The following is a 25,192-nucleotide window of genomic DNA, read 5'->3' as shown; positions in this document are numbered from 1 at the left end:
AGTGCTAAAGTAAGTATCTGTAATTACCAAGATCAAAACCCAGTACCTTTTCATTAAACATGAACTTTTGTTCTGCCTTCCACAATACGTAAATAGTGCTGACAATTGGTTCGTGAGGCACTTGCTACAATAAAATCTAATTGTATCATGAGAGAAAGGTGACAATCAGGAGATCATGAAAAAATTACATATTCTCACTGGTGGTTAATTAGCCATGCAAAACCCCCTCAAACAGATATTCTCTTCTATTAGGAATGATTACTATGCAGGCCTACAGATGTCAATACCACAGTCATTCAAATACTTCTTTCCCTACTAATTGAAGGTTGTAAAGCTCTGGTGCCAAGGTTTTGCTTCCAAAGAGCTAATTTATGACTAGAAGGATATTTTATGTCTTCAGTTGCAGCAGCTACAAAACTCAGCAAATCAGAACCATCTGTGCACTGATACTTGAATCACCATTCATCTCGCAGCCTATCAGTCACATTAGTTTGCATCCTGCATTCTTGGCTCACGTACACTTGTGATGGTCCAAAGTTCACCAGGAATATTAAAAATGGATGGGACCCTGACCCTGCCTTATTGCACACGCCCCAGAGCCCCGCACGGGGCTGCTGCATGCGGGCACTTCCACAGCAACAACGGCACTGACATTTCCCAGCAAAACTGCTAATTACCTCCCTCTCTGCTTAGGGAAGCTGGGCTTTATTAACTTGGAGCACTGCAGGAAAACAGCGCAGGAGAACTGTGTCACTTGGAAAACCCTGTGCCAGTGCACACCAACAGCACAGCCAAAGCCACAGGAACATCTCCTCCACACTGGGGCTGCACGAGGATAAAGGCAAATGACAAAGAACAGCCTGAAAGCAAGAAAATGAATTAAATGCTGTCACTAATAAAGGTAACTTTGCTTTTAATCTGGGACGAAGGAAAAAACTGGCATTCAGGCCTGTCCTCAAGATGTTAGTGAACAAAGTCCTTGACTTCCCCATTATCCTGAAAGTAAATCATTCTCCACAGACCTACTGCTTTGAAGTGAGAGCCTGTGGGTCAAAAGGACTCATGGCAGTTCTTCCTCCTTGAGGGTTGACATTCCACTTTTTAGCAAAGCCAGGGGAAACAGGAATTAACAAACATGGTGTATTTAAGGCAGAAGAACTGCTGTGTCAGTCTCATTTTGAGAGCCTTAACTATTTCCTCCTCTCCAAGAGGGAAGGGAAGAGGCAGGAGCTGTCAGGAGTGCTCCCAGGGCTGTCTCACTCACTCTGGACACCTTAGCAGCAAGGTGATTCCGTGCACAGGCTGCTGCTGCTGCTGCCGTGGAAAATTCCAGAGGGCCATCGTAGCGCATCCCGCTCGACTCCAGGCCATCCAGCAGGATTTTCTTCAGCACTTGATACTTGGGCTTCTCAGCATAAGCTAAGCCAGAAACAGAGGCCAGAAACTTGGCTATTTCACCTGTAGAGCAGATTTGAGTGTGAATTTCACTGAGTGCAACCCCAGAAGTTCAGAAAGGATCTCATTCCAACACGGATGCCAAGCGAGACAACACAATTTCAGCTGAAGGCACACTCAAAACACAGAACTGACAATGTCTTGTCTTTTTGGGAGGAGAAAAGGAAAAGACAGACTTGGATAAACAAGCCAGGCTTGAAATGCTCCATCTTGTTATGTTCATGCACTAATTCCCACAGCACTGACAGCTATCCAAGGATAAAAATTAAAACATTTTACCAACAGGTATTGATAGTTCTGTGTAAAAGAGGAAAGTCTTTGATAGATCACAATATCCCCTTAAATATTAATTACTCTGAACAGTAATACTATATATATTATTCCAACTATACTGGAAATGTTTTGGAAAAATACAACTTTTTTTTTTCTTCAAACTCTACTATTGTTTTTCTGATTGCATCCCAAAACAGTCCAAGATTTTTCCATCAAGTGGTTCAAAAAACAGGGAAACCACCGAATGGGCAGAAATAATGCTAGTAGGAAAAACATATGGGGGGTTCAAACTTTTCTTTCAGTTGAAGACCCAAGTGTATCCTAAAACTGGAGTGCTACACCAGATATTAGCATCTGGTCAAATCCCAGCAGGAAAGATTTATTAAATATGTATACACATCATGAATAAATTTCACCTAATACACATTGCATTCCAGTAATTCCAATACTAAAGTGCTAGGAAAATAAGGGAATAAATAAAAAATAGATACTGACCTTTGGTGTTTTCCCTGGGTTACTTTTGTATTTCAGGGAAGGAAAAAACAAGACAAGACAAACTGTGCATCCATTTGCTTTTTCAAACTCTGAGGACTGAGCAATAAACCTTTGGTAGACAGTTGCTTACTATTTCCATACTAACAGCTACTTCTGTTTCCAAGATAGTCACTGCTTCCCAACACCTTGGATTACATATGGCCAAGATCCCTTATGTCACTCCATGGGATACAGCACAGACTGAGCAAGATTCTTTTTTTTTTTTTTTCCAAAGACTTTGTTCAATTTGTGTTACTTTCCTCAGATTCAGCTCCCCACCAGAGTCAGACAGTCAGACACTGAACTGTGTTTAGGAAGAGCCAGAGGGTACAGGTGCAAGAACACTTACTGCAGCTGCTTCCAGGAGAATCCCACCTCAGCACTGAATCTGGGAGCTCATCCATAAGTCTGAAACAACACCAGAGTGCAACAGTTTAATGTGCTTTTGGAACAGGTGATTCCTCATTTGGGATTTAGGAAGACAGCAAGTCTCAGCTCCAAAGGGAGTGGACCTCCAGGATAGCTAATGATTCACAGGACTGCTTTTGAACCCAGATCTCCCCTCACCAGCTCCATTTTTAACTCTTTGCACACTGCTAGTTTCACCAAGACCAGCTGACACCTAAAACTGCACTTTTTCTCTGCATGTATTTTAAGCTTTTTAGAAGGAAAAACAAAAGCCCTTTGAGCCAAATGGCTTGTTCTGATTTCAGATTGATGATTCCCATTTCTATTTTGGAATTTAAGCAGCAGCTCTGCTCTGCCTTCCTATCATTCAGCATCAGGTCCCCTCTGCCATGGAGCACATGGCTGCCAAAGTTACACCCAGGCATGGCAGAACCACAAGGGAGGTCACATCACCCAAAGTCCCACACGCTTCATAAACAGTAGGGCCACAGGTGGAATTCCTGTTCATCCAGAAACAGGAACAGCAAAGAAGCTCGGCATCAATTCCTAAAAACAGGAATAAGACCAGCCCTCATCCTGGGCAGTCCAGCACCCAGAGGAACCTGAAAATTAAGACAGATAAGAGGGATAACTCGGGCAAGATACCTAATTCCAGGCATGCAATTAATTAGAGTAAGAAGATATTTGGATAAGTGGAATGTGTGTAATTTTCTGTGCATTTCTTTGAAGCTTCCTTTTGCTTCCTTTCCTTTTCCTCCAGCATCCTGGAAACATGAGCCAACCAAGGGTTAAAGGAAAGGGAAGAATCCGTGGAGCAGCTTGATTGATTAAATTGATTTCCCATTGAATTGTATAAGTGTTACCTTGCAGGGGGGCTGTGTAATGATCAGAACTTCAAAAGGAGAAATATTAAACACAGCAGAGGGTGTCAACATCCCCAGCTGGGATGCAGCTCAGCCCATGCACAGGCTGCAGCCACCGGGAGCCGCTGCCCGCGAGGATTTCGGGGATCGGCCAGCCCCAGCAGGCACCTCTGCTGTCACCTGCCCTACTTAAAAGCTTGCTGCCTCCTGCTATTGTCATGTTACAGCTCTGGGTAACTCCTCTGCTGTGGAGCCTGCTACAGGTACCACGTGCAGTTAACTGCCTGCAGCCCAGGCTGGGAGGGCAGAGGAAGAAAACACTGATGCACTGTTGCTCCAAGTTGTGCTGGGAAAAAGGAAAGATTTTCACCAAGCTCTTTAGTGTTTTGGTATTTAATTGTTTGTAATGGCAGTAGGCTTATGTAACATTAAAAACCTACAGAAAAACAGCATCATATAGAAAGTTAAATAAATTGAGTGCACATGTGGAAAAACCTCCAAGAGATGTTTGTACTACGGTCTCTACAAAGTGCCCGTGAAGTTTAATGGAACCACACAACAACCGTCTGTATGTGCACCAAGGCCCGTGCTAATTTACAAATGATTTCTTGGGGAAAAAAAGAGTATTGGAAAAATACACAGCAGACAAAATGCCTGTGTGCTGTGCACTGGAATCCATCCTCTCCTCACAGCAGCACAGACATAAACATGCAAAGGAGGATAGACATGCACATAAAGTTCCCATTTTAACTGCTTCCAACATCTCTCTTAATTAAGGAAAATTGTTTTAGCTTTCTCCTAAGGTGCTGTTCTACAGCATGGAAAGCTGTGTTTCCCAGGCCTGGGAAGCAGTGAGGATGCTGCAGGGCTCCAGGCTGCTGTGTCCGTGTGTGAGGGGATTTGTCCTTACTTTGTTTTCGCACTCTGGACAGCTACAGGGTCCTTGAGGTTCTGCTCCCAGGGCAGCTTCCCACACAGCCAGTGCAGCATGCAGTAGCCAAGGATTTCAAGGTCACCTCGTCTGGATGGGGCTAAAATGTGGCAAAGGGGGAGGGGGAAAGAGAAAAAAAATACAATTAAGAATAGGAACCTCTTCTTAGGAAATAGAAAAGACTTTGATTGAACTGGTGCTGATGAAATATGAAGAAGCCAAACGGGCAAAGTGTTTTGTTTGTTCAGCTGTATTAGACCTGAACCGCCCCGGCATTTGGCCACAGGCCACAGACAGGCAGTGACTTGTTCCTGCTCAAGTGAGGGTCAGCTTCCTCACCTCCTCCAACTCCATCCTTCCTCAGTCTGGCCTGTCACATGGACTTGATCCCCATGGCCTCTGACATGATCCAGACAGCCCATAACTGAGTACCAACACTTTCTCAAAGAGCCAAGCAGTAAAACAAAGAAATAAATGTCTGCTGCTAAATTGCTAACACATGTTCCAGGAAGTCCATGGGGTCCACATTGGTCATGCAGGGACTCTGTGAGAGCAGACTAAACACTGATGGCCTTTCCTGTTCTCCCGTGGAGCCGTTTGAACTCGGATGCTGGGACAAAAGTGCCATCTAGTGTGCACTGACTCGCCTGAGCCTGCTCCCGGCTCCAGCAGCGCCTGCGGAGCTCGGCACAGCCCAAAATGCACTCGCAGTTTAGCAAAGTCCTGGGTGAACTTCCCACTGCTGCTTCCAAAAAGGAAGTTATTTCAGGAACAACTTACTCTCTGCACACTCCAGGCAGACACAAATACAGGAGACAAAATTAAATCAAAAATTAATCCCATCCCTGAGCATCATCTATGCAGAAAAACTGAAGTCAAATCTATAGATTGGCTTTTCCTAGAGAAAGAGGGAGGAGAAAAGTGCAATATCAACAGAATTGCTAGTGCTTGCTGCTACCCAGAGGAAACCAAACTTGCTAAAACTGAGCAAGCAGGAGCACTGCAGGATTTGACTTGCAGCCTACAGTTTGCACGTCAAAACCACATGGAATCTACAAAACCAGAAACTGCTTGTCATGATTAAAGACAGACAGATGTAGAAGTTAAATTTATGCTTTTCCAAAACGAATTTGTGCTTTCCAAGAAGGAAAGGAGAGTTCAGACTTGTTTGGCACTTTTAATCCAGTGTAAAGACCAGTAGCTGAGCACTGTGCTGTTAATCCAGCTGTAAACAGATATCATATTTTATGGGCCTTCATTAAATAAATTCCAGAAAGTCACACGGTGAACTTATCTTTTAATTTAAGAAGTCATCTGCTAAAAGCCACGGTGCCAACACATCATAACTGTCCCTCGTTGCTGTACACACATTACTGTAAAAGCAGCAGATTAGTTTTTATACATTCCCTATCTTAACTGCTCTTAGGCTCGGGATTATTAAAGGCCCTGGATCCAACACCGCTGCGCTGTCCCTTGGGCGTCGTTTATTTCCTGCCCTGGATTCAGCAACGTCCTAATGCAAGACTTGGCTCCCATATTAAAATAAAAACACAATCTCTACCACTTGCTGTTCTGTAGTGATTTCTCTGGCCATAAATCTCCCAGTAACTGTGGAACAGTTCCATTCACACACACACGTGTTCACAACTCTTTTTTCCATTATGGCAATTCCAGATTGGATCCATATAAGCCAGCGTTTTTGACTGCTGATCCTCTAATTTTCACAATGTCTTTCTGGCACCTGTTTGTGTGAGAGAGGCTACAGAAAGTGGCCTTTTGAGGAAAATTGTCAGAATTCCAATGGACAGCTTTTTTCCACGGGGGGGATTAATTGATGTGCATCTATAAATAACAGCAAACCAATGAGATTTCAAGTGTTACCCCAAGAAAAGTCATTTTCTGACAAAACAGACCCAGAGATTAAAGTTTCTTCACAGTTTGGCCATGACTAATGACATTCCCTCTCACCTGCAGCTCCTGGGACAAAGCCATGACAAAGCAAAAGCCTTGGCTGACACCTGCCCAAAGCCACAGCAGGCACAGGGACAACAAAAAGGTCCGTGGAGCTAAAGCACCTCTGCCCAGCAGCAACAGGAAAAGTTCCACAGGAGACAGTAAGTCCCCTATCCCTGCTACTCCCAGGCCACCACAAGTGCTGCTAAATACAGACATTTACTTGGGGTTTTTGTAGAACCTCTTGAAAATGTCAGCATTTGATTCTTTGGCTGTACTTGCTTATTTCCCTCTGCTCCATATAAGTGAAATCCCTCAACCTTTTAAATCATTTAGATCCTTGTTAAAAAGGAATTGATTAATCTTTAACGAGTTAGTATTATCTGTGGACAATGTAATTATTAGATTTTCATGTCAAATCGAGCACTAATAGATAAATTTCAATGATATGTTTACTTGCAAAAATAAATCTGCTCACACAATTGAAGATTACAGGAATTCTTGATAAACATCAACGGAGAGAAATCAATCTGCCTTCACTTTAAATATGACAGCCAGGTGAAAATAAAACAATTCTGCTTGATAACTTGTCACAGTTACAAGAGTGTACACTCTAACCAATAGTTATTTAAATCAAATTCTTACTTCTCTGCTAAAAAACTTGCTGGGTTTTTTTCTTCTTTTTTGATAGATGTTTGATTTCTGCTTTTCCACTCACAGGATTTTTTTACTATTATTTTAGTCTCATATGAATTAGTATTTAACAGAAAGATATCAGTGGTATTTTATTTCACAATGTCTTTAAACTTTAATTTTTTTATTTGGAGATTTAAGGCCTGATTCTGTTCTCAGTCCTGCCAAGATAAATCAGGAACAACTCCCCTGAAGTTGATGAACTCACAACCACATCAATGAAATCAGTTTTAAATATACCACAAACACACTCAACACACAGGCACAGGCTCCAATAACTCAGAATAACTGAAGCAATTCACCTGAGAAGAAAATAGATGATGTATCTCTGTACACTGAATTTGGCAGCTATCTCCACTCTAATTTATATTCAGATTCTTATCTCCAAATAGATCAGGGATATCACAACAGCCACAATATGCTCTCAAAACTCCACTGCTCCCAGAAACTCCTCTGAAACAGAAGTAAAAATGGGAGGTTTCTCTATGGCCACTGTACAGCTGATTTTCTCCAGCCTGCTGTAAAGATCTAACAAGTGACAGATGAAACATTCTCTTATTTTTAATTAGCACTGTTACATGGTAATTTCACTGTTGGTGATTTTTTTGGATTAGAAGCTTTTCATAAACAGGATCATCCTGGTTGCTCATACTGCATGGATGTGCAGTGGCACCTCCAATTCCCACTGGCATTACAGGACATCAATTTATGGTAACTCACAAGCAAAGAGAACTCACACCACAGCCAGCAATGCAAAAGCCCAAGGAAAGCACGGTTAACATGATCATGGTGAAATACAATTATGATAAAAATGTATCATCACAAAGTGATATAACTTAACTCAAGGCTGAGATGATTAAAAACCAGACAAATACAAGACTTGACAAAAATCAGTGCCTCTATTAGGGGTAGGAGAAATGAAAAGACAAAAAAACCCCAAAAAGCAGATGAGGCAGTATTCCTTCCCCCAGGTCCCGGTCAGTCTGAGGAGCTCCCTGCAGCAGGATGATGACCAATGGAATAGTGGGTGGCTCCACAGAAGAGTTTAGAGAAATACATCAAATTAATGATACATTTTAGTGTTTGGAGGCCATTCCACAGAGTCATCCAGCCTCACACAGGGCAAAAGGCAGCCAGGAACCATCTCTGCTCTCCTCGTGCCCAGCCATGCTTGGCACACTGCTCCAGCACTCCCTGACAATAACCACCACCACGGATTGCTGGAGAGAAAAACCCATGGCACCATCACAGCTCTGCCAGAGAGCCCAGCCTGTGACATGGCACACGGGGACACTTCCTGGGCCAGCCACGCTCTCTCCCAAACTGGGATCCTACAGACACACACTTGATGGGATGGATGGGCATGGAACACACAGCAGAGCTGCCAGGAGGGAATCATCAGGGCTGCTGCAATGGGATGTGCTGAAAGAAGGAGGGATGGGGAGAAGTTCATGTAGGGAGAAGTTCATGTGGTGGGAAGGCTGGGAGGTGCAAGGGAAGGTCACCACGAGATCTGGGTGGGAGATGCAGTGGTGGTGGCAGGAGATGCTGGTACCTGGTCAGAAGCAAAAGGTTCCAGGCTTGCAGTAAGGACATGAGGCAGGAGAGTGGGGACAGGAAGTTTAACTCTTCTTTCACATCTGTGTGGCAGAAAAAAAGAATCACAAAGGTAAGGGCCTGACAAGTAGGGGTGGGCAAGCAGCTGAGATTCACTACCTTTCTGAATTCCTGGTGTAGAGAACAACAGCCAAAATTAAACAGCCCATTCCCAGGCACAGTCCTCAGATGTGACAGAGTTGTAAACGCTTCTCGTCTCATTTTTGCTGCTTCTGAACATTCCTGGCAGCTTCCAGAGGTGGCTGTAGAAGCCCATCCAGTATTTTCCTTGCTAGTGACGACTCTTTCACTTACAACCACTTTCTGCTCCCTCCTCTGCTGGGCACACATTTCTAATCCAACTCTCAGGAACTAAACCATCTTTTTATTTATTTCCCACTGCAAAGTTCCACCCATTTTGTGCCAGACTGGTTATATTTTCCTTTTATTATTTAGGATTTACAGTTTGTCCTGTACACAGTCTTTGGGAAACACATATCAAACTGCAGCAGATCAATAATTCATTTGACCGAGAAAAAAAAAGAAAAAAATCCTGCAGACTCCCTCTGAATCCTAACTATGCATGGACAGATGCCAAATCAACCTCTTGATCCAGAGCCACTCAGAGCTCTGTTCTCTGGAAGCAGGCTCCCAAAGAATGTGTTTCCAGGCATAGGTGTTTATATTCCTGCACATCCTTCCTCACAAAATGAACCCTGCACATATTTTAGTCAGCAGAACAGGAAAAACAGCCAAGCACTGAGCTGTGTTTTTAACACCACTGAACAGCTCTGGCTGAGCTCAAAACCAGCACAAGGGCTGCAGGGCTTTCCCTGCCATCAGCCCAAGGCTGGCACTGCCCTGGACAAACCCAGTGTCCCAGGGCTCTGATGGAGCTCAAGGAGCACACAGCTCCATGAGAGGGGCACAGAGAAGCCTGTCCAAAGTCCCCACCACTGTGGGAAGCAGCTTTTACTCCTGCAGATGTAGAGATCAGTCCTGCACAGGCTTCAGTGGGGTCTCTACTGATGCAAGAGATGGCAACACTGCTCAGTTCCTGTGAAATGCTGGGAGAAGGGAGAGGACTCAGCTTGGAATCGATGGCAAACACAAATATATGCTGGAGGGAATTCAGCATAGATACTTCATACTCTTATGTTCATCAATGATAGCAAATTAAAACTGGGCTTACACACTCAATGCGCAGGACTGGAGTATTTAAAAGAACCTCAATATGTTAAGTGCAGTAAATCTCCAGAGAAATTAGGTATTGACTGCATGCCTCAGTGAGGAGAAAATCTACAAAAATCCATAGGAGGCATTGATCCAAATATTACTTTTTAACACTAACTATGTAACAACTTTTTAAATGTACAATGAGTACAGATATAATTCTCCTTAATTATCAATCAACAAACCAAAATGCAATACTGTTTATACAGGCTGGTCTTTAAAAATGAATACAGTGAGCACGCTCCAATGAGACACTAAAACCAACCATGCAGTTGTGCCCTGAGAAATCTGCATCAATAAAAAGGGTTTCAATTGCAAATACCCATGTGCTGGTTGGGATGGGATCCTGCCACAAATCCAGGAATGCTGATGGTGTAGGTTGGATGCTGTGGCAGAGGCCAGGCTAGGCCCTACTTGGTTCCAGGAGAAGTCCAAACACAGCTCAAGGATGCAGCTGCCAAGGGAATAGCACATCCATCCCACTTGGCCTTTCCAGAGGCTGTCAGAACACAGAACAATCCCACTACCCCAAAGTGTTTCCCTGCAGTGGCCACTGGAAGGAACCTTTCTGGATCTCAGTGGACTGCACACTCTGCACCTGGTGAGCTCCACAGAGATCCTGGGGAATAACCCAGCACACAGCTGGGTTAAACTCTCCATTCAACCACGGAAACTCCAGCACTGACTTAAATTACTGGGAAGGGAATGCATTTGACTGGCTCTGTGCAAGGAGGGTATCAGCTCCAAGCATTGCCAAGAGGCACTTTTAAAAGCTACAAATTCCTAATTTTGTTAAAGCTTCAGCATGTCCCTCAAACCACTGCATGTATTCAGTAGCTGCTTCATGAACAAGTCAAAATGTTCTCATTTGTCTGGCTCAGCACAGCCACTGATGCTGTTCAGGGGGGCTGAGATACTTATGTTGCTACACACATGCAGGAAATGCCCTCTGGAAAGGATCTCATTTATATAAAATAACATTTTAAAAATCAGAATTATATTCCTGGAGCATTGGAATAACAAAGCACTCCACTCTGAAAATCTGGGTGACAACAAAATGAAGGCTGTCTGCACCTTCCATATGCCAACAGTCTTTAAAGACTTCTCAGAACACCCCACCTCACTTTGTACAGGAGACTGCTGAGACTGCACCATGAGTAGGGAATCCAGGAGACTGTTGAAGGACAAAGAAGCCCTTTGGCCCAGCTGCTGGAAGCCTTTCAGCATCCTAAGCCATCTCTGTGCCTCTCAGCCTCACACCAAGAGAGCAGGGAAACCCATTGCTGTGCTCTGCCAGCTGAACCTCTGCAATCCCCAACAGAAGTCACTGCAGATGCAGATTTTCCCTGGGATGTTGAGAGCTCTGCTGCAAGTGGGGAAACTCTGGCAGTTTGATCTAAATGGATTCAGGCTGTTTGTCATGGTTTAATCCTAGCCACCAATTAAAGTACCACACAGACATTTACCCCCTGGAGGGAGAGGAAGGAGAATCAGGGAAAAAAGTTAAAACCCATGGGTTGAGATAACAACAATTTAATACTTGAACTAAAATTTTAATAATAATAATAATAATAATAATGAAAAGGAAGGTAAAGAAAGGAACCAACCCCCTGACAAAGAAGTGATGCACAACAGAGCTGCTCAGCACCACCTGAGCAGCAATCAGCCCCTCCCAGCCAACCCCCCAGTTTATCCCGGCCAACCCCCCAGTTTATCCCAGCCAACCCCCCAGTTTATCCCTGTCCCTGCTATCCCAGGGTTTGGAACATCCCCTGGCCAGCTCAGCTGTCCTGGCCAGGCTCCCTCCCAGCTCCCTGTGCAGCTCCTCACTGCCAGAGCACGGGAACTCATCAGTCCTTGACTGAAGGTAAACACTGCTCACAAGAACTAAAACATCCCTGTGCTATCAGTGTCATTCTCACCCTAAATCCAACCACAGCACTGCACCAGCTGCTGGCATGAAAATTAACTCTGTCCCAGCCAAAAGCAGGACACCACCACAAGGTCAGAGCTGGCATTCCATGTGAAGAGTTTGGATGCTCTGCAACATACCAGATCCCACATCATGTTCTGCAGTCTCTTCCAGCAGGAGCACCAGAAAAATCTGTGGATTTTCTGTTTGCAGCTATCAAGGAAACACTTTTCAAGTGTAAGAGGGGAGGGGTAAGCTCCCTCAAACTATCTTTCTGGACATTTTGTTTTGTGGAGTCCTCTGCTTTCAACCAATTCCATCACGACTTTAGCTCTTTGAGGAGGTTATTTAAGACACAGATTGCAAAACTTACCTCACACTTCTTCTGCACACTTTTTGTCACACAGGTCTGTAAAATTTCCCTGCACTTTCAAATAGAAGGAATTATCTGTCCTGTAATCACATACCCACCCACAAACACTACCAAACTGGCTGCTATAACTATCCAACAGCCAAATCCCAAATATTCCAGCTTCCACCTACCCTTCAAAGAGCTTGCACATCAAATACTGGTGCACAGCCACACCACTCACACCACCAGGCAAAGCAGGCAGAGTCAGGTCTCCAGAAAACAGCCTGCATGCTTGGGAAGGCCAGAGGAGTCCAAAACAGATGCTCTCCTCACCACAAAATATTTTCTAGCAGGTGAAATGGTGCAGTTGTCTTAGCAGGAAATACTTGCCAGTCTTATTTCATTTTTCCTAATGACCAGAGTTAAACGACTGCAGGTTTTAACAGCTCCAGCAAATTATCAAGACCCTCTACATTACATGGTCAATGGTCCTTTTAATAGAAAAAGCAATAATATACAGTTGTTTGTGCCAACTAAAACTCGTTAGAAAGTATTAGTTTAAGGTAACAGTTCAGCAGCTATTAACAAGCACAAATTCCTGCAGTTATCACTGGTGACACTGATGCTCACAGAGCTGGCAGCACCAAACCATCCCCTCCTGCTTGAGATGATCTTGGGGTGAAGGAGGGGAAAGGGGAAAGAAAAGTTAACAAAAACACTCTTTTGTAGCAAGAGTCAAAGTTTTTCAATAATCACCATTTTTTTCACTAGCATAACATTAGAATTGACTTTTTGTCTTGCTGACATAGCAACTAAGAAAGTTGTGTTGCATTGACCATATTGATTGTGAACAATGCAGCCATCAGTGGGACTTTACACCATATATTTTCAATATTGACCTCCCAGTCCCTTTTCCATGGCTCTATGGGTCTGCTATTGGATTTGGACTGCAGCGTAATAAACAGCTAAGGTTTAATTAATGGTAAATGAATACAAGACATAGGTTATGACTTTAACTAATTAGGGAATTGTTGAATTAAGTCTGCCTTGGAATGCAAGGCAGTACAATCAATATCCAATAAAAGGACTATGTATGTAATTTACCTGCAAATGTGTTTCCAATACCATCAAAGTGAGTTTAAATAAGTAAGATATATGAAAGGCTACTGGAAAAAGATTTCAAAAAGTTAACACTTTATGGCTTCAGAAAAGGTTTTTCTCCTTGCAGAAGGAATGTCATCTTGAAATACCCTCCCATAACACAGATGGAGACACTCAGACACAGCTCTCCCTAAAGGACAGTGCAGACTCCAAACCCTTTTCCTTGACAATGCAGCATTAGCAAATCCTGCCGGGTACAGCAAGCACAGACCAGTGCTCCCAACATAAACCAATTAAGTTTGATGTTGAGCTCTTCTCAGGGCTGTCCTGGGCTGCTCCAGTGCTGTGTGTGCAGAGCCTCTCAGGGCTCCTCCTGCTGCCCTTCCCCCAGCCCTGGGGAAGCATTCCCAGGCACACGAGGAGGTCACCACACGAGGGGCTGAGCAATCCCCAACACTGCTTCTCCTGTGTACAGCAGCACTCACAGCCTGATTACTCATTCTATAATCACTCATCTGAAATAAAAAAAAGAAACCTACCTACTCCCTTGTGGGCATCTATGCTGGTAAACTCTATTGTCCCATTATGGCCCTTCCTAGGATTTTCCTGATACTGTTTGTGGTTCCCATTGGGACAATATCTGTAGCAAAGTCCATAATCTGCAAGATAAACCTGGAAGACATGAACAGACAAATGAATAATGCTTTTGTCCTTTGAAAGTATAACCTTTATAATTAAGTCTTAAGAAACTGATAGGTTAAGGACAGCCTTAGATCTAAATTTTATTAAACCAAATGGTGCCTCAGGATAAAATATGTACAACTGGGGGCTATAACAGCTGCCCTCCCCATTTAAATCCTTCCACTACTATACTCTTATCTTATTTCAGAGTCGAGCAGGATTTCAGTCATTTCATTTTGTTCCTGAGCTCTCTGCTCTCCAGGTGGGCATCCAGACATCATAAACTGCAATATGCCTTTTATGCAGCCTCACGTTGCTTATGGGACCCCTTCCTCCCCAGACTTAAGTAGGCACACTCACTTCCCCATTTGGATTTTCCAGCAGCTGAGACTCTTCCAATTCAACTCAACTGTGCAGCTTCAAAGCCAGAGGAAGAGGCAGCAGCTTCCTCAGCTGGACTGGACATGGGGCCTGTGGGCTGCTGGGCACTGGCCCACCTGTAACCCAACCCCTTGGAATGCCACTGTCACTAACTTCCCACATAAACTATTGAAAGCGTGGGCTAAAACAAAGCAAAGCACACCAGCCCTCCCCAACCCAGAAAGCCATCCCAGTAAACCACTCCTGGATTTAGAATGCATTTTAAAAAGACACAGAACCAAACCGTGGTCTCTCAGTTACTCTGAAGCAAATACACAGAGTTAAATCAATGTAAGAGAAAAAAAATTGGGCCCAAATTGTGTATACTGCAATAGTGCCACAATCACCATTCCATCCACAGATTTTTGGGGCAAAAGCCGAAAATCATCTGAGACAGATCACCTCTACTAAATCTTATATGATAAAGAAAAACATCTTATTTGAACGTTAGTTTCGTTTCCTCTTTAGCTGTAAAACAGTTTATCCTAAAAAAGTCCAAAACAAACTTTCCTGGCACTCACTTGCAATTTAATTACGTCAGTCCTGGTAAAGGCAAAAACAAACAAACAAAAAAGCCTCAAGAAAACTTAATGCATTACTTTGTAGCACATTCTGTTGAACTACTGATTCCTGTTTGTGCTCCAGGCAGCTTCAAATCCTGGGATTGCTGGTCTCTTGGTTTTACTGTTTCTGCTGCAGGATCTGAGCTTATCTGGAGCGTGTAAACCGGGCTGCAGCGCTCACTTCCTGCAGGGAGGTGGCTTTTAAGATTATTGATGATGTTTCTCACCTGACAGCCCAGCCAAACTGGGATACAAGATTAAAGAGCAGAGGCATGGATGGCTACAAAATCTGGGACAGGGCATCAGCTTGGTTGGGCTGACTGATTTGATTTTCTCCTGCATCCGTTCTCTGGTGCATTCCTGATGCTCTGGTGCTGCCCTACCTGAGCCCACTCAGAGAACTCACTCAAACTACCCTAAAAACCAAGTTCTGTGAGTCTTCTGCATCCTTTGTGGGCTGGGAAGGAGAGAGGAGCCTAGGAGCTGCATTCTTCCCAGACTCAGCAGCATGCTTTGGATTCTGCTTGACTACAGGTTTCTGACATAGACAGGAAGATAAAATACCTTTAAAAATTAAGGCTCTGCCTTACATTAAAGATTTCAACTGTTAGGAAAGAAAATACACCCAGAGCACCTCTGGCAGCTCTCTGGTTTGGGCTGGGCTTACCTGTTTATGTGATAGACTCCCATGTGACAGCCCAGCCTTAGTGATCTTTCAAACTATACCAACAACAGGCCAACCAGAAAGCAGCCTCAAGTATTTGCTATTCAAACTTACTGTAATAGGATAAGATGGGGGGCAGTGTAACTTTGTACTTTTTTATTTTTAAGGCAGCTCCATAATGCAGCACATTTTAAACCAATGGATTTGCATAAAATACCTTCATTAGCCATATCAGCAGAGCAGTTTTCAATTTATACTGAAAACCCCCTCAGAAGTGAGAAGGAACTCAAAGTTATCCTGCACTGACTGAAGATGGAAAGACCTGGAAATAAAGAAGCAACTGCTTCTTAAAGCCACTCACATGCAGGGTGATCCTGACATCTGATCACAGCAGTTCTCCTCAGAAGTTGGCCATGAGTGTACCAGTTCAGCTTGTTTCTAGAGGGGCCATTTATCACTTCCATAATTTTCACATCAGATTTTTTCCATAAACATGGCAGCCTCTCAAGGCAAAGCCTCTTGGCCACCAACAAAAATCAATCCCCTTCAGCTTGTACAAAACCAGCAAGGCACTGTTACAACCTTGCCACAACCATTATCAGAATGACTGTGTTATTTTAAATTACCATTAATTTCATTTCATCAATTCTAATTATAACCCTTTCATCATTAAAAAGATATATAGTTCTTTATAGCTAGTTGTCACTTTTTGATAATGTAATACTGCATGCCCTTCCAAATTTGCTCAGAACATGGTAGAGGTAGCTCATTTAGAGTTCATAGTTGTTGTGGATTTTTAAGGGCATAGGGAAGGGGAAAAGCAGATGAATATTAAAGAATACTGAAAAAAAAATAAGGGAGCTTTAGTATGTGTTTCAATACCATAAATATTTTTATCTGCATGCTTTTTTGGGAAAAAACCCAAAGAAGAACAAAAAAAAGAACAAAACAGAGCAAAGCAATCAAGGCAAACAGGACACTGGAATAAGAAAAGGTACCATGGATGATTGAAGGTGTAGCAGGGCCATAAGCCCAGGGTTTAGCTGTGGTACACTGTACACTCCTCCCCACTCACTCACTTTAACTCTTGTTTTTGTTCAGGTTTCTCTTCTTTACATAGCCCAGTTTGCACCAGGCTCTGCAGTGCTTAGCATGGTCTGTTATTAATAGATTTTTGTTACAAACCACAAGCCAGATTTCTGAAGTCTTGACCTTTCATTTCATGCACACGTAAACGTGCCCATCTTGGTCAAGTGAGTTGCCACAGGCACAAATAATTATTTGTGAGGACAAGCAGCCAGCCACAGTTTCAGCCATTCTCTGCCCGTTCTGTGCATGATTCCCTCACAGTGCTTGGTGTCTGAAGTGCTAAATATCTGCTAAACACACAAAATTCTTACAACTTAGACCCGTGATGATATTTAACTGCACTGAGCTGGGTAGTTATTAGCCTGGCCCTTTGGATTCTCATGGTATTCCCTTTATCTGGAAGGACAGAGCAGGAGATTTATTGCTGGAAGGATGAAGTACAGTGATTTTCTCTGTGTGCTTCCATTCCTAGGTTTACGTCATGCCTGTAAATAATTAAGTAGATACCTACTAATAAGAGGCAGATTGGTTGCTAATGGCCAGAGAGCTGTCAGGCTCAGTTGGGCACTGGACCACAAAAAGGGTAAAGACAGACTGAGGTCCATTTTGGTTATCAGCAGAGAGGGGAAGTGGCACAGGGCATGTCTGCCCTGAAGGAGAACAGAGGAGATCTGAATTTTTCTCAATTCACCTGCACTTTAGCAAGTCTGTCCCAATGGGCTAAAAAGCAGGAATCAGGATGCTTCACCTCACAATGAAAAACAGCTTGAAGTCAGAATTGCTTTCATGCAACTTTTTCCCAAAAGATCAATGCATGATTTCTGTATCTTCTGAAGCAATTTTGTATTCTTCTACCTCTGATAATCAAGTCAGAGTTCTACAATGTGTTTCTTAGACCAACTGTCTTGGTCTAAGAAACACTTAGAAACAGGACTGAGGTGCACATGCAATTAAAATTCACAGCTTTTAAACCCTAACAGACTTGAGTCTGCAACAGGTCTGCCCATAAAATCCATGGGGAAAAAATGCTACAAGGTGATTGCAAGAGGTGCTCTCCCAAACCTCATTTATTTCAAATGCAGATTTTAAGCTCTTGTCTGGGGACCACTTGCCCTCTTAATAATATCTCCATTTAAATGAGATGAATGGATCTAAATTTCTTTCAGAGTCTCTACCAATGCTGCTTGTTCTGCTTTATCATACAAACAGTTAAGACCATGCAACAAATTATCTTTAACTCTCCACAGCCCTGAGACTGAGCTTCACCTGTAATTTATAGGTCTGATGACTTCAAGTTTCCTTTGAGGCCTCTGTGAGATTCATGGGCTGTGCACTCCCCTCAGTCCATCAGTGCTGCTTTGGCAGTCCCTGTGCAGGCCCGTGCTCAGAACCATTGACTGCAGAATTGATCCTGTGACCTGTAACTCAGGGAATGGCCTCGCTGCCTCCTGCTGAGCACATCTGCAGCTCCTGGAGGTCACTCGATTGGGAGCCTCTCCCCATTTCCAACCATCATTTGGAGGTCACACAGTGACAGCACCTTTGCTTTGTTTGTTTCTCTGCCGTGCCACAGAAAGTAGGGGACAGCAGTATGGATTTCACATGCCCTTTGAGAAAGGGGACTCTTATTTATTGGCTGTGGTGTAAATTCACCAGGTTAATTCACAGAAGAGAGAGAGACCAGCAGCAGGAAGTCTAACACAGGAAAATTGCATTTTTTTCTGTCATTTAGTGATTGCTGATGTGTGTTCTTAGATGCAAATTTGTCACTGACTTTCTGCAGTTGCAAAAAAAGGTAAAGTTGAGTATAAAGGTACACCTGTTTTTTTGAACAGAGATTATCTCTCTTTACCAAAACAGAATATGGAAATATATTTTGAATAGAGATAAATATTGTTTTTAAGCTATGAGCTTTTGGTTTATTTTAAAAACAAGTTTCTTTAATTCTAGAACACTTACAATATATTTTCTCTCAAAATCCTAGACCCTAAAGAGACCCACTGGCATTAAATTTTTGAAAAACCTCATAACAGAAATCGTTAGGTCAGGCAGTTTTATTATGCCAGCTTCCACTGGAGCTACAGAAGCCCCTGGGCTTGTATTCCTGAGTTTGAGTTTGCCACAGGCTAGATGCTCTCACTCCCTGTTTATGAGATTTGGTTGATCATTTTACCTTTAAAAAATTTTTTAAAAAATCAACCAAGACCAAGGCAATTGAGTTATTCACTGTGTTGGCAGAGAGAGAAAGGTGGCACAAACACTTCACACATATAGGAATGAAAGTTTAATTCACACCATTGAAATGCAAGCAAATATTAGAAATTCTCCCCATTAGCACTTCTGAACTAGAATGGGAACTTTTTAAAATGTTTTATAGAATAATTTCAGTGGAAGAGAAATTTTGGTGAAACAAAATTCTTCAGCAAACCTCCAAGAGAAATTTTGGTGAAACAAAACTCTACAGCAGGGATGTACACTTTGTACATGTTGAGTTAGGAGCTACTCAAACTGGAGCATCTACTGATTTCTTTTCTTTAATAAACCCTAGAAAAAAAATGCTAAAACCTCTGTCCAGCAACTCACAAGTACCTCGTTTTTAACCTGTCAATGAATTTACTATCATAAAAGCAAACTACAAGTACAGCACAATCTTTATACAAATAACACATGAAACAAATCAGAAAACCACCCAGCAATCTGCCCAATTCCAAGCCAGCTCCAAGTTTTAACATTTTATGATTACTGTAAGTGGACACTTCCAAAGTGATTGCAATTTGAAAAACAGCAGCATTTCTTGCTGTCATAAAAATACACAATAGCCAAGACAAAAGAAAAGTCATTTGAGTTATGCTAATGGTTGCAGATCAATTTGGCTCTAAAGAGCCTCCTCCTCTGGATTCAGCAGAACACCATAAACTGTGATTATGCACTGGCTGCTCCCACTGTATAAACCCAGGGTTGTCTTAAACAGCCATGCTGTGTTCCAAATGATGTCTTTCAGAAAGCTGACAAGTTAAATTTGACTCAGTCATTTAACTTGAAGCTTTTTAAAAGAGCAGATATACTCGATGGTTCACCTCCAATGGCAGTGAGCTGCTTTGCAAGATTTGGTTCTTTATGACAGCAGAGAAACCAAAATTGAAAGAAGAATTGCTTACAGCTAATTATATTTAAGTGAAGTTGGAGATGTCCTTTCTTTCCTAAATTATTTTTTCCAATTAAAAAAGCATACTTAAGATTTTATTACCTGAAGGAAAAAAAAAACCATCATAAGAGCACGTGGAATACAACAGGACCAAATGATTTGTTTTAAAACATTTCACCCAAAGTCTTCCATTTCAAGGCTGGCTTCAGAGTGCTAGAGAGCAGCAACTTTAATCCTACTTACCTGTTCTATCCACTACAATGAGCAGGACAGGAGAGTTAGGGCACAGAAACAATTCATAGCAGTATTAGAAATCTAGAAGTTCCCAGAATGAAAGTACAATGGGCCACATTCAATCCTTCAACTGGTATAACCTAGAGCAGCAATTAGGTCCCACAATTTATCCTCTTCATTAGTTTACTCATCCACAGCAGTATCTCAGTCAGCAGAACACAGAGGAAACAAAGCAGAGCTTTGTCCTGCTTCTTTCTCGGCCCTCAGGCTCCACAGAGCCACTCTCAGATCTGTTGTGAGGGGATGTGAATGTTCATGCATAAACTCCTTCTAATATGTGAATTGTGACAGCAAAACATTTGCAAAACTTAGAACTTTTCAATGGTTATGAACAGAGTAGAGTAGAAGTGTAGATAAGTAAACATGCTCACCTCGTGTGGATTGCTGTAGCCCAGAAGAAGATTTGCTGCTTTAATGTCCCCATGGACATACTCATTTTCATGTATGTACTCCAAAGTATCCAACTAGGAAAGAGTTTAGAACAGAGGAGAGAACATCATCATCTTCTCCACTCTGCCCCCAAATACTTCTCACTTAGACAGGGAAACCAAGGGCTACACAGACTGAGCTGCCAAATTCCAGTACTTCACAAACACCACAGGAGATGCTGAGAACACCAAGCTCTTACAAAGATCCTATTCCATCATTTCTAAAGGTCTGGCATGCATTTGATCCTGCCAGTGATTACATGACCAGCATCTGATGTCACACCCCCTTGCATCAACACCTCCAGCTCCTTACTGAGGCACAACAGCTCTAATTCTTATTAAAAAACACATTTGCACTTGGCAACTCATACAAAGGACAAGCTAATCCTGACTTTTGGAGAACACAATATTAAAAAACACATTTGCACTTGGCAACTCATACAAAGGACAAGCTAATCCTGAGTTTTAGAGAACACAGTGTTAGAAGTTTTTCAATTATGTGACTATGAAAGCCCTTCAATTTTTTAAAAAAATATTATCATTTAGGTTAAAGGGATGCTTTGAATGCATCCAGTCTGAGTTCCTCTTCTCTAACTTAAGACCTTGCCTCTACTCTATTTTCTATCCACCTCTGCTCAGCAATAGCAGCACTTCACAGTATTTCACAACACAAATCATGTTACAAAGGAGCACATCCCTAACTTTCTGTTGGAATGTGCCAGTGACACCATTTGAGAACAAAACTGGTCTTTGCAGACTGGCCAAATCCTGGCCTGTGTGATTGGTGTGTTCAGCAAACACACTGAAAATTTGGCATTCAGGCATGCAATTGTGAACTTTGACAAATATGGATGTCTAATACAATACCCTTCAGACACTGAAAAAAAATCAATACATGTTGAAACATGAGAATAGGCTTACACATCTCAGTCTAGACACACAGGTTGAAGTGGTTGGTCTGTGTTTTAACCTATTAGGGAAAAAAAACTGGTTTGACCAAATTTCAGTCTGTAGGAGAGTCCTGATTTTCCACTGAGCACTTTTTTTTCTCCTAAAAAAACCCAGAGAAATAAGAAAATACATGGCATTTACACATTTAATTCTGAACTCGGCAGCCACCTAAAGGAGCTGTATTAGCAAGAGGATTCTCTAGTTGAACTCAGCAAATTTGAGACACAGCAATTTCCTCTCTCTCTGTGCATACCATCCGTGCCCCAAGCTGCAGAACAATCTCCTTCTTAAACCTGCTTCCACAATCTTCAAAGATTCTTTGAAGGTCCTGCCCCAGTCTCTCCATGACCATGAACCTGTAGCTATCAGGAAACACAAAAAAGGAGGAATCCTTTAAGACATGACTGCAAGTTGGTGTCAGAGTGAAAGGACTACATCTCCATTTTTGAAAATGGGTTATCAGTCAAACTGGGGCTTAATTACCATTTATCTCATTACCTTTTTCCATTGTACTCAGCCAGGCCTGATCCCCAAAACACTGGAATTCCTAAACATCTTATTTTTTTGAGATTCATCCATTTTCTTACTGTAATAATAAAAAGAAGATAACGTTGGGTTAAAGGCAGCTGAGAGCTCCAGGTTTGGAGTGTTTTCTCTGTCCTAGGGCTGGCCTGTCTCTGGAGTCCATTCCTTGGTGTGCACATAATAAATGTGTCCCTTTCCTGGCTGGCTGGCTTCTGTTCTCCTTTCTGACCAAAAGGACAAGGGCAAGACCCAAATAACAAAACCTACAGCAAATAACAAAACCTACAGCAAATAACAAAACCTACAGCAATCCAGAACTACCACAGCACCAACTGGCACTGGTTCAGAGTATATGAATTGAACTGGCTTTTGAGCTCTAAAGCAACAGTTCTTAACAAAAGTAGTTAAACCCAGAGCTGTCCTTACACCTGCCCGAGTCAGAGCTGAGACATTACTTACTGTGCTCTTGTTTGGCAGCCCTCTGGTAAAACTTCAGCTCAGAAAACAAAGGGCCATTTTCAAGATATTCCTGTTGAGAAACAAATAAAGTTGGTACCATAAAAGGCATTAGAAAGACAGCAGTTTCTTAAGAAAAGCATATAAGAAATACCAAGAGAACAAAACCCTTTTATCTTCCAGATTCCAAGTCACCTGAAATTTAAGTAGCTAAAAAGAAAAGTTGTTTGGCAATGCATTTTCATAACCAACACAGATTCTTTCAGATATTATTTAGGACACTACTTTCATAAATATTGGAGATCAGGTGTGTTTGAGATCATAGTCTAATTTTCCTTACTAAACTGTTGAAGGGTTGTAATCAAGGAAAAAAATCAAGTCAAGGAAATACATGTGTCATGGAAATGCCAAATATATCCCCAAGCAGGGAAAGGATATAAAAACCCCAAAGCACCAAAAGCAACAAGCATGCAATAAAGATCCAATGCTGAAACTAAGGACAGATAATTAAGAGAAAGAACTGCATGCAAGTTAATAATTTAAAATGAGATCTACACGTTACCACTTTAATGACATGCACTGCATCATCTTCTACAGGAACCTGAGTTTGAGGGGATGCTGTAAAGGAAAAAAGAGATGGAGATCAAGCTGTATGCAACAAAACGTAATTGCAAATAAAGACTGTGCTAACACTGAGTCAGGCAACCAAAAATACACACCAAAAGATAGTCTGAATTCCTGCCTTTAAAGGTCAGAGCTTTGCCAAGTTCAAAGAAATATAAAACAAAACCAACACACAGAGAGAAGTTTTAATCAACAAGTAGAGAAGCAATTTGAAGCCCTGTTTTCAGAAGTCTCCCCTGGATGTTAATTAAGGAGTAAGCAGGATGTCCTCAGTGCAGTTGGCACCACAATGAGCCATTCCATTAGGACAGACCCTGTTTAAGTGATTCCAGCCAATTGGAAAACCACTGTATTTGGTTGCTGTCAATCTGCTGTCGTGACAAAGAGACCACTTAGAAGTTCTGACCTACATTACGCCTCTAGACAGGATTGTCTGCTTTCCTCTGTCACAAATTAATTTGGCCCTAGAACCTTGATTTCTATTCTGGCATTATTTAGACACTGGCCTAAGTTGGGGATAGCACAGCCACCACCTGCCTAAAGGGGAGCTGAGGGATTGTGCCTCTCAGTGCAAGTAGAGATTTCAAAACAATAATTGACCACATGTGCCAATTACAGCCCAGGAGACAGAACCTCTGTGCACAGACAATGCAATCCTATTTTCTTCTGACCCTGAGAGAACTATCAGCTCTCTCTGATACTACTGAAGCTACATAGAGCTACACTGGGATTAAAATTTAATGAGACTAAATCATCTTTTAGAATCATCACTGAAAAAAGGTAAAAAGAATACAATTCCTAGGAAATAAGTGTCCCTTTCAAACTTCTGATAATGATCAAATACCAACAACAGTCCAGGTGTGAAACACTTCAACCATGAGAGCACACAAAAATAGACCCCTTTTATCCGCATAATAAAAATCAAGTAAACTTGGATCTAATCAAACCATCCAAGCTTACTTTTTTTGATGGTCAGGGCATAAAAATACTTCTACAATGAACAGCCTCCTTCAGCTGCCATCTTCCTTCAATTCTATTCAGCATCTTGACTGAATCTGGCAGGGTACACACCCCAAATACCCACAGGCTCCCCACTGACACTTCCCCATGTGAATGCTGCTGTGCTAATAACACATTAAAATAAAATTAAAATATTAAAACAGTAGATCTGGAAGGTGTGAACTATCCACAAACTCACAAAAGTAACTGTCACATCCAGAACACACATTAAACCTACTAGAAGAGAAGTTTTGGTACACTTTGTTCTTACCATATTTTTGTACTGAAGTGGGAATTAAGGCACAGGCATTTCTATCTTTCATTTTTCTCTGCCATATATAGAATATGTATTAATAGAAGACATTAGTAAAAGAAGCACACCCCATATGCTTTCACTGCATTCGACAACATCACTTTACCCAAACAATTTGATGGGCTCCCTTCTCTGGCACAGATCAGAAAAGAACCCCTGGATAAGAAAATGTAGGTTAATACCAAGTTACTCAACAGAGGTTTGATAGGTGTAGCAAGTATCAAATTTAAATGTATTTGAAGGAGGCTGATCTAACTTCCCTGTAGACTTCTTGACATTTTATAAAGAGAGGCCTCATTCATGGTAATCTGGAACAGAGTAACAGCTGTCAGGCTAATGAAGAGGAGCAATTAACAGGCGGCCGCCCAGCAAAAGGGCTTCACCCCCGTGGTTCTTACACTGTGCTGGCTTGGATGCTTTTGGAGTCACACTGTAAATCACTCATCCTGAAGGAAAATAAGCCCAAAAACAACCAGCAATGGTTACAAAGTGAAAAGGCTTAGAAAAGTCAAAGCTCAACACAATACTGAAACAGGTGCCCCATATAATGAGTCCCATTCAAGTGTACAAAAGGAGAAAAGGTATTATTTTTACTGCACATACATGGAACAAGGCACAACAGTCCCCATGAGTAACACTAAACTTCTTACACAGACAATGCTGGGACAATCAGTCTCATCCCCACAGATGAGCAGAAGTTGCATGTGCACTTTTGCTCCACCACTTTACCCATTCA

At 42.2% G+C, this 25,192-nt stretch overlaps 1 protein-coding gene across 5 annotated transcripts in view; it reads right to left on the bottom strand.

Moving 5' to 3' along the window:
• VRK2 (VRK serine/threonine kinase 2) overlaps positions 1–25,192 on the bottom strand; it is a 37,057-nt gene that overhangs the window by 4,686 nt on the left and 7,179 nt on the right. For 4 of the 5 annotated variants that reach the window (XM_039717059.1, XM_039717060.1, XM_039717061.1 and 1 more), the window contains exons 3-11: positions 23,083–23,138; positions 22,524–22,593; positions 22,038–22,125; positions 21,793–21,901; positions 20,532–20,624; positions 13,844–13,976; positions 4,444–4,564; positions 2,612–2,670; positions 1,265–1,458 (exon numbers count right to left, since the gene is read on the bottom strand). In XM_039717059.1, coding sequence (XP_039572993.1) covers positions 1,265–1,458; positions 2,612–2,670; positions 4,444–4,564; positions 13,844–13,976; positions 20,532–20,624; positions 21,793–21,901; positions 22,038–22,125; positions 22,524–22,593; positions 23,083–23,138 — 923 coding nt within the window. The remainder of the gene's footprint in view (positions 1–1,264; positions 1,459–2,611; positions 2,671–4,443; positions 4,565–13,843; positions 13,977–20,531; positions 20,625–21,792; positions 21,902–22,037; positions 22,126–22,523; positions 22,594–23,082; positions 23,139–25,192) is intronic. The other variant, XM_039717058.1, reaches the window with a different exon arrangement.

The sequence above is a fragment of the Passer montanus genome, unplaced genomic scaffold (genome assembly GCF_014805655.1).
Source record: "Passer montanus isolate IOZ18808 unplaced genomic scaffold, ASM1480565v1 scaffold37, whole genome shotgun sequence".
NCBI classification, from domain to species: domain Eukaryota; kingdom Metazoa; phylum Chordata; class Aves; order Passeriformes; family Passeridae; genus Passer; species Passer montanus.
The sequence above is the reverse complement of the archived record's forward strand: the minus strand, read 5'-3'. Positions and strand labels throughout refer to the sequence as shown.